Source organism: Setaria italica, chromosome I, assembly GCF_000263155.2.
Source record: "Setaria italica strain Yugu1 chromosome I, Setaria_italica_v2.0, whole genome shotgun sequence".
NCBI lineage: Eukaryota > Viridiplantae > Streptophyta > Magnoliopsida > Poales > Poaceae > Setaria > Setaria italica.
The window spans coordinates 21,268,383-21,278,384 of record NC_028450.1 but is presented as its reverse complement, the minus strand read 5'-3'; the positions used below and the strand labels follow the sequence as shown (position 1 = coordinate 21,278,384).

At 46.3% G+C, this 10,002-nt stretch overlaps 2 protein-coding genes across 3 annotated transcripts; one reads left to right on the top strand and one right to left on the bottom strand.

Moving 5' to 3' along the window:
* Nucleotides 1-2,512: 2,512 nt before the first annotated feature.
* On the bottom strand, nucleotides 2,513-5,880 carry LOC101775321 (adenylate isopentenyltransferase). The gene is made up of 2 exons (XM_012845001.2): nucleotides 5,471-5,880; nucleotides 2,513-3,380 (listed from the first exon to the last, which is right to left on the bottom strand). The coding sequence occupies exons 1-2, from the start codon at nucleotides 5,878-5,880 to the stop codon at nucleotides 2,513-2,515; spliced, it is 1,278 nt and encodes a 425-aa protein (XP_012700455.2).
* A 1,185-nt stretch (nucleotides 5,881-7,065) lies between these two features.
* LOC101757865 (leucine-rich repeat extensin-like protein 3) lies at nucleotides 7,066-9,856 on the top strand. 2 transcript variants are annotated; one of them, XM_004952373.4, is made up of 4 exons: nucleotides 7,066-7,610; nucleotides 7,709-7,806; nucleotides 9,589-9,657; nucleotides 9,753-9,856. In XM_004952373.4, the coding sequence occupies exons 1-3, from the start codon at nucleotides 7,217-7,219 to the stop codon at nucleotides 9,652-9,654; spliced, it is 558 nt and encodes a 185-aa protein (XP_004952430.1). In that variant the 5' UTR covers nucleotides 7,066-7,216; the 3' UTR covers nucleotides 9,655-9,657; nucleotides 9,753-9,856. The 2 variants fall into 2 exon arrangements, with proteins under 2 accessions (XP_004952430.1, XP_004952429.1); XM_004952372.4 differs by lacking the exon at nucleotides 9,753-9,856 and having other exon boundaries at nucleotides 9,589-9,729.
* Nucleotides 9,857-10,002: the final 146 nt, after the last annotated feature.

The following is a 10,002-nucleotide window of genomic DNA, read 5'->3' as shown; positions in this document are numbered from 1 at the left end:
TTCCAGGGTTGACTAAAAATGACGACCAGAAGAGACACCTCAGGTAACAAGCCATATCATGTGCTTCTTGCTTGGCATATTTATATCTTTTCAATGGTAGCAGTTTTAGCTGTCGAAACAAGTTGTGAATATGTACTATTTATTTCTAGAGTGCCTGCAGTTGTATTTTTTGTGTTGTCATTATTACATGGACAATATTGTAGGCTAGCTTAAGATCTATCTATAGCATCTATACCAACATGTCTTAACTGTGTAATTTATATACAAGCGGATCACATGCGCCCCTGCTTTGTTTGAATGTTTATGCCATGTGCATCTAACCTCATAATGACTTATTTTGTGTTCTCTATTAGGCCATACACTCCAAGCATCCGTTATATGTACTATCGGCAATGAAAACCTACGTACAACTCTTTGGTATAATATATACTTGAGCCTAACCAGAATGCATATTATTTTTTATTCAGAAGCATATCGTTTTGGCCGAGCTGAAAAGGTCGGTGGGAAGACAACAAGTGCTGCCATACTGGGCTGTGATTAGCAGGAAACCCACCATGTATTGGTGACAGAGTTGCAGTCTTGTCCCGGAACATCAGCCAGCATGACACACTTCTTCTATTTGGTGTCCTGTCAGCATGACAGACTTCTTCTATTTGGTGTCCTGTTGCAGCATTCTGTATATCTTCATCCCAATGCAAGGCAGCCAGTGGAGCTTACAAAATCTAGAAACTAGCAAAAGAGACCGCCTCTTCACTTGATTTACATCAAGGAGCCCCAATGGCAGCCCTCATCCCATCAATTCTACTTGCCGCAAGCATTCTGGTCTTGCTAGATCGCGTAGCTAGTACAAAAAACATGGTATTGTCTGTTGCTTCCTTTTCCGATGTGTATTTGCTCATCTTCTACTCCCGGTGTGCTGTGGCCGCTGCTTCAAGCATAGATGAACGGAGATTCAGCATACGCGTAGCATGGTGTGCCTCCCTCATTCTGGTTTTCATTCTAGGGTTCGAGGTGCAGCAATACACTTTCCGGTCCACCATCATTTGTGTATGGGCAATTGCAGGAAGTGTCTAGCTGGCTGTGTTGATAGTTCTTGAGGTTTTCCATCCAACGACCATAGCTGATGGATTGCACCCAAGTGCTCGAGTTTAATTGTATGTTTAGTATTAAAATATGTATTGATTGGGTTACATTGCCATAATGCATTCCCTAGGTTGTAGTATTATATTTACCTATTTGGCCATGGTAGATGTTTATTAATATGGCAATGTAATGTTCACCCATTGTAATTTATGTGCGCCATATATATCTTAGCAGTGAGAAGAATAAGCACCGACACTAACATGGTATCTGGTGTGACTACTTGCTCTGCTGCCGCTTGGAGATGGTAAGAGAGGCTTTACTATCTTTCCAATGGAAACTTCTTATGCTCTACATGTGGAATTTATCAAATAGGTTTGGAGGAAATTGTTTAGAGTGCTTAATTTCTTACAAGCACACTAAGAGCACAAAGATTATGTGCACTGAGTTTCATCCTATGAAATCATACCTCATCAATCTATTGATGCCCATTGAATATTCAGTGTGGTGTGCTAAGGCATGGAAATCTTACAGAACCTCCGTGCCTCCTAATATGCTATCAAGCACCAAGTCTATTTGCACCATAAACACAAGGCACAAACATAACAAATATTAATCGACAATACTATGCGACATCTTTCCAATATTTTTCTACTTAAACATGATACATTGACAATAATACAACAATTTTTTGTACTTCATGTTGTATGTAAATAACCCACATTGATTTACTTAAGATGGTTTTTGTAGCTCATGAATTTTGCTTGTGGCTCCCTACTTCTATGCATGGTCTGAATTAGTGATCCTAGTGAGCCTATACTTTTTCACATTGTATTTACCACATCTGATCGAGCTCTAAGCTACACATCATGTATAAGAGGAACCAACATAGTCATGGTTGATAAAGTACTTAATTATACTATTATTAATTATGAACCAGAACAAATGCAAGTACTTGCATCTAGAGATTAGAAAGTCCAATAAATTTAGCAATGTATATCAACCATTAAGTCCAATAAATATGGATGAATTAAGTATTTGCATCTGTTCTGGTGAATAAAGTTGATATTAGTTAGAGATTAGAAAGTCCAATTTATTGCATCTACTTACTATGCATGTGTCTTAATTATGTATCCAATGAATTAAGTACTTGCATCTGTTCTGGTAAGTACTTAATTCATTGGACTTTCTAATCTCTAGCTAATATCAACTTTATTCAACTGATAGAATATACTATTATTAATAGTATGGGAAAACCCATCTGCTCGGGATAAATAATTAAGATACATGCATAGTAAGTAGATAATGTTTGTCAAATTGTCTTCCCATGTATATAAACATACACACCATTAACAGTAGGCAGTAGCACTACAAGTGGATTGTTACAGTTGCTATTATTATAAATTATAAGACATGCACAAGAGGAAGCATCTTAGAAACCATTAAAATTATTGCAAAACTCACTTATAGCATTAAGTGCAGGTCCACTCACATCGCGTTGCCATGCCTTAGCCTCAGCCATATGGTCTGATCCATTGATATGCGCCCGTATGGTTTCTGTGGCATCGAGAGAAAAAATAGGCCATCCCCAGATATCAACCATATGATGAATCTTTGCATTTTGTGCTTTTGCAAGAGATTGTGTGTTATCTTTCATTTCTTCTATGGCATCACAATAGCTCTGGTGCCCCATGAAGTATTTGCCTAACTCTTTGACACCAATAGCCTTGCCCAGCCTAGTTTGCTGAACAAAATTGCTAGAAGCATCAAAATAATCTTTCAGCTCCTTGACCAAACTAGCATCCACCATGTCATCGACACAATGATTGAGATATTCATCGAGAACCAGTTCATTAGCATGGATCCGAAGGAAGCAGCATTGAAATCGCAAGGATGGCCAATAATTGGCAAGCGCAAAAGGATTAGCAAGTGAGGAATCAAAGTAGTCAACAAGGAGTCCATGTATGAGTGAGTTGGATCCACCTACAATGACCGGCATGAGATTACGCCTTACAATGAAGTTTGCGGTGGCAGTGGCAAGAGATCGGAAGAAGGACACATGGAAGTCGGGGGTAGTGGCAGGAACGACTCCAATAAGGTGATGAGGAATACCACATCGATCATGTATACTCACCTTATTGGTGGTAATATCAAATCTAGCAAAAATTTGCATCTTGTCAGCATTGATCACCTCACCATCAATTACCTTAGCCACATCAATTGATAACTTCATCTTACCCGTGCCCGTAGCACCCATGATTACCACGAACTTATTAGCCAATATTTGGGGAAAGATAGATCTAAGTAAAAAAATATGTGGAGGATTGGAGAACAAGGCTTTGTTCGTGACCGGTGACTGGGTACATGAGAAAGGGGAAAGTGCCTGAGGTTCAGAAACCTAGGTCTATATTCGGCCTTATCCCTTCCGAGACTCACTTGTATGGCACATATATGTGGTGAATGGACATACTACCAAAAGGCGGGCATTGCCACCTTTCATTTTTCGTATCTGTACTTGTGCACTTACTAACAACAAATTAGATTAAGCGACCATCAACAACAAATAAAAACCTGCACACAATAGTTATTAAGAGGTAAACACAATTTTAATTTTTTATTTTTTCATAATAATTAGTGGTACATATGTTTATCCATAACCAGGGGTAACAATCATGTATCAAATTATATTTAAGAACTATTTTCTTAAAATTATAAAGAAAACTACTGATAGCATAGATGTGATAATTTTTTATATGCATAGGTGCAAATCAGGGTGTGATATAAAATGCAACTACAGGAAGAAACACTCTAGGGCCTCTCATAGGCAGTTTCTAATTATATTTTGTAAGTAGACTGGAGAAGATATTCGTGGCAATTAATTTGAGACAATTGCTAGGGAATAAAAAGTATCAAAAAAATTATTTTCTTTGTTGACTATAGGCTAATAAAATCTGGTTGACTCCAGCCTTTGAATTATAAATGATATATGGTCATGGAAAAAAATTAAAGCAGAACAAAGTAAATAAGAAAATGCCATAGAAGCAAAAAAAATTTGTAGAATCATTTGATACGATAGACATGTGTTTAGTAAAGATAGAATGTCCAGAATATTAGGTAAACAGGCCTAGAACTTAAGAAACTCCATCCATATTGGGATCACGTCCACAGTACAGATGTTTTTAGCACAGTATGGCCCATGGTTTCGGTTGTTCCCGGTCCATAGATTAGGTGATATGTGAGGTCATGTTTACTTTGCCCTGATGTAATGGCAGACCGGCAGTAAAGCCAGATTTGTTTCCATCAGTACCAAAATTTTCACAACAAATTATTCATAATATATATGGTTTGGTGCTATACTAATTGTCTAATTATAGGCCACCCGCAGCGAAGCGCGGGCACTAGTGGCTAGTAAAAAAGAATGAGCTTCCAGCCTTCTACGGCAAGAATGTAGGATAACCTCCACTTGACCCTGTCAATACATTCGCTTCTCTCATATGGTACGGACAAGTGAGCTCCGTCCAACCATGACGTGCGGAGCAAGGTATGACAACCCCTTTACCAGTCCGGTTTTATCCTTGCTGTCATCCATGGCGCAACAGCTTGAGGCTGCCATGGCGGCGGCGGAAATAACTGCTCCCCAATGCGCGAAGTCCTGGCAGCATCTCTCTCCCGTTGGTGGCGCCCGCTCTTGGCGGTGCTCCCCATCCGCTCGAGGGGTCCGCGGCGCTAAATCCCAGTGCAGGCCGGCTGCCCCTGCTGCCGCTCTCCTGTTAGCGCGCTGCGCACGCTCAGGCAGTCGCGGTGCGCCCCTGTATGACCCACTCGACGATGACCAGGAGGATGTGAGCAAGATCCAACCAATTTCCGTGGTTCTTTGCCACGAATTACTTGATTTTTTCACGCTTTCATGCAGCTGCGCTTGTACTGCAGGTTTTGATCGTATGCTTTTTTGTGTCAAATCGTTTGTTTCTCCTGGCAGCTTGCGTTTTGTTTCTCCTGCAGGAACCTTTGTACAGCCAGGTCGAATTCCAAACAATTTCGCCCATTGCCGCCCCCAATCCGACCACAGCGACGAGTCAGCTGTTCGTCACACCAAGAAGCGCAGAGCAGCTCCCGGTCGTTCGCTCCCACGGCGTCCTCGACCTGGTGGCTCGCGCGACGCGCATGAGGCATGACCGACAAGCTGTATGGCAACTGGACAAGCGGTGGTTTTATGGCTGTCCGCTTCCGCCATCTGCCTCATGGCCATGACGCTCCCAGTACGAAATAGGGGACAAAGCAATCCCCTCACCACCGATGTCGTGGGTTTGATTCTGGGTCGAAGTGGGTTGGGTTGGAGTCAACCCACTTCGTCCCACGTTTGGTTAAAATCGAGTGGGTTGGATCCAACCCAGCGAGGGGAATATTCCCGCTGGATGCGGGATCCAATCCAGCCGTTCGTGGAGAGTGGGAGACGGGCAGGGGTGGGGTGGCTAGGGAGCTCCGCCCCGCCAGGGAGGAGTCGGGGGCGGGGGTAGAGTCGGCGCCGGGAGGCGGCTGGTGGGGCTTGCCGGCGGCTGGGAAGGAGCCGGGGGCACGCGGGGCTTGCCGGCGCGAGGAGGTGGCGGGAGGTTGGCGCGGGAGGTGGCGGCGAGAGAGGGGCCGGCCGCGGCTGGGGCCGGTGGCGGCGAGGCAGGGCCCGGGGGGCGCGGGGGCGGCGAGGCAGGGCCGGTGGAGGTGAGGCAGGCCCCGGGGGCGCGGGGACGGCGAGGCAGGGGCCGCCCGCGGCGAGGTAGGGGGTGCAGGGGAGGCCGGCGGCATGGCGCGCGGGAGGAGCAGTAGAGGATGCCGTGCGGGGAGGAGGAAGAAGGTAGAAGAGGAAGGGAGGGAAAAAAGAGAGGCTGATAGGTGGGCCCCGCAGCTGACAGATGGGGTTCACAACTAACGGTATTAAAAGGACATCCATCCAACCGTCTCAACCTCTTCAACCAAACAAAAGATTGGATCGGCTCCAACCCACTCATCCAAAAACGGAATGGGTCGGCTCCAACCCACAAAAGTGGGTTGACTCCAACCCAACCCACATCGTTCCAAAACCAAACGCATGCCTAGTCGCCATCTTCCTCGCCGGTGGCGCTGGCCTCGCTTTGAGGGGGGAGTCACCGATGGAGAGAGGGAGAGAGATGGGGCTAGCCCCTCGCTAACCTGGAACTAGAAAACCAGACTGGTACGGACTCTGAGGGGGTCTGATGTCTGATTTAAAGAGATCGGGTGCGTAGTAAACGGTTTAATAGATGGGGTTGATATTTGGACTTCGAGCATTGTTTAAGGGTGTAACGTGAACTTCTTCCCCTATAAAATGAGCGATTACCTGATATTTAACGAGCGATTAATCATCCCTTAAAAAAAGGCAGCATGCCAGCACTTCACGGAAAAAGGAAAATGGAGACCACAGCCCACAGCATCCACTACACTACAGTGTCATGACACTGCTAATCCACCCAAACCCCAGGGGCAGAACCGTAACCTCGCTTCCCCCACGCCCTCCCCAACAGTAGATCGACTCTTGCGCGCAAAGTGGGATCCAAGGACAAAGCCCCTTTACCGTTCCCCACCTTCCCGTACACCCGGTCTTCCCACACCACATCTGGGCCCGCCACAACTTCGCCTCTACCGCGCGGGCCCCATCTGACGCTCCCGTAAGAAGGCATCCGTAGACGCGGTGCAGGCAAGCGCAGAAGCAACGCGAAAAGGCACATTATTTCAGGGACAAAAAAGAGAAGGGACCAAGCGAAAAATCTTGTGCACCTGCACCGGGTCTCTCGCGCACCACGCTGGGCCCACTAACTTTTTCTTCCACTGACTTCGGGACCCACCGGACGGGATTCCTGGTTGCCTTGTAAGGCGCGGTGCACGGACCACCCGTGGCCAGCGCCAAAAGTCACGTTATTCAATTGCGGAAAAAGATTTAAAAAATGGGAAATTTAGGAAGCGAACAAAAGCTCCCCAGCCTTGTCTGCAATGGCGTCTGGGGCTTTTCCCACGAGCGCCCCTCTCTGCCCCCCACTCCCGCTCTCCTCCCCAGGCCACTAGACGCCGCGCTCCGCAGCGCCGCCACAGCCTGCCCCAACCCTAAGCTCCCGCTCGAGCTCAGGCGATGGGGTCCTCGTCCTCGCCGTCGCCGCCGCCGCCGCCCATGATCGGGAGGGCCGGGAACCTCACCGTCTTCATCACGCCGCCGTCTCCCGCGAGCACGCCGCGGGGCGCGTCGCGCACCCCGCCGCCCGAGTCCCCGCACTCGGATTTCTCCACCCCGACCCCGCAGAGGGCGGCCCCCTCGCCCTCCTCCTCCCCCTCGCCGCGGAAGCCCGCGATCCCGGCCGCGGCGCCCGCGGTGGTGTTCACCCCGCCCCCGCCTCCGGCTCCCGTGAAGGTCGCGCCGCCGCCGGTGCAGGTGCCTCCACCGCAGTACGAGAAGGCGTCCGCGGGAGGCAAGCACGACGGATCGGCCTTCGGCTTCTTCTGGGACGCTGTCGCGCGCGTCCAGGAAGGTGAGTGAACCGCATTTCGTGATTTTGATGGATTTCTTTTTTTTCTCGGGAGTTTTGGGGGTTCTCATGCTCGGATTCTCTCGCTGCTGTGGTTGCAGCGCACGCGAGCCTTGACGAGTACGTGGCGAACTGGTTCGGGTTGGATCAGTCCAAGTACCAGTGGGCGCTCAACGACTACTACGAGGCTACCGGCAAGGTGAGTGCTCTTCCATTTCTCCTCTGCAGCAGCATGGTGCATTTCCCGTTTAATTTCGGTTGAAATTGCGTTCGATCCGTGTCGATTCGTTTCGTTTGTTTGATTTGCGAAAATTGGTACTCTGATCTGGATCTGTAACTGTGTTGAGATACTGTTTTCCGACGATATCTGAAGCTGGATGGAGCATTTGATGTTTGTGTGAAGGTCGATGTTGGTTGGTAAGATGGTATGTTGTGGCCTTTTCAGTAGATAGCCTCGTGAGCTCTATGTGCAGGTGCTAGACTTGGAGCTGTCCCTACGACCTTTACCTTCATGAAAGTGAGGATATGTGTCTTCTCTCGGTGTGATAGATGCTTAGAGTGTCTTGTGTGGGTGTTAGGTGTTGTTTGGGCCCAAAAAGGCTTTTGTGTTGGAGAATATATGCAAAGGGTGTTTAGATGGTTGTGTTAGTGGTGCTTGTTCAGCGAAGCTCTAGTCAATCCCCATCTTGCAATATACCTGTAAAGGTTGAACCAAAGATAGGCCTAAAACACAAGGCAAGAATAGATGCCTAATCACCCTTTATTTAGCAACTATGAGAATGATGGGAAATCATGTTGGACTAGAAAATATGCACTAGAATCGTCATATTGTCTAGAGTACAACACTTTGAAGCTTTCAAAAAGTTGTTACCTGGTTTTAACTTTTGTGCACTGTCTGCTTTATTTAATTATTGCCTCTCGACACACATAAGTGCATTACATGATGAACATTTAACAAGCCTGATGTCTATAGAGTGGGTGGCACAAAGTTATCTTTGGTACAATGATGTTTGCATTCTTGGAAGCATTGTTACCCTTTAAGCGTTTCTTCTACTAAACACGGGCCCAAACTCCAAAATTTTCAATGAAAAGATTTGTGACTGAGCAGTGTGATGTGGAAAATGTACAGATTGTAAACATGTGTTACAATTTTAGCCCTTTTTCTTGAGAATTTTAAATTATAATTTGACTTTGCAAACTGAAACTGTATGCGATTAAATTCACTTTATCCCCCCTAGACTAGATGGGATGGTAGCTGGGGCTATGTTATTTATTGAGCTACTAGTTACACAAACTAGGCTCCAGCAGGACTGCTTTCAATGGGTAAATGATAGATTGACAATACTAAGTGGTAGTTACTTCTTTTGACATAAATTTTTTTTGCCCCTTATTTCGTAGGTTTGAAATGACAAGAGCATCCAGATTTGTTAGATGACACTGTCTAGAATCACTGGCTTTGCCAAGATATAGAGAAATTGTGGGTGCTATTTCTCCATCTCAGCACTATAGCATTAGCATGGTAATGAGGATACACATTCATATGGCTTCTGCACTGGGATTAAGTTTTCACCTAGGGGATGGTGATGATCTCACTAAGTTGCCCATCTATGTTTCATGGTATCCACCTAACTTTTGACCTAAATTTGCTTGAACAGCAATTAAGCTGATGTTGTATGCCAGTTCCCTTCTTTGTCCATCCCTAGAACTTGATGTTGGAAGTGTCATTTTTTATTACCTGTTATCATACCGGCATATGACGCAGCAATGTCGTAGAATATTTCTTATCTCTTGGTTGAGTATCAGTGTCTTAAAAAGTGTTAGGAACTAGTCAGATGGTGGAGTGTGCCTATGCACAATTACTTTGCCATTTTTTTTATATGCTGATACTTAAACTCCATTTTGTCAAATAGTTAGTAAGACTATAGGTATTTTGGTGGATAACAGTTACATCTTTTCTGATGCCCCACAAACTCCATTGCAGGAAGTGGATTGTGTAAAAGGTGGCAAGCCGAAGGAGCTTACTACTACTGAAGTGCAGAAAGTCTGAAATGTAAGCAACTTCACATGATGAAAACAGAAATCTGCTTTGCCCCTCACACTCCAATCTTACTGGTGATTTTACATGTTGTCTGGCCGCCTTCGCAGCAACTTCGTTTTGGGTTGAATATGTGTAGCTAGCAGCGTATGTATGGAGAAGCATGTTCCATTTGTTACATTTTGGGTGGGGGGGGGGGGGGGGGGGGGCGGGTTTTGGGGTCTCAAAAGGGGGGCCTTCTCTCCCCCCCGAAGAGCCCCCCCCCAAGGGGGTAGGGAACTTCTCTGTGCCCACCCCAGATCTTGGAAACCCAGTTTAATCAAAGAAGGGGGGGTGAAACTCAAAGCTTTTTTTCCCCCT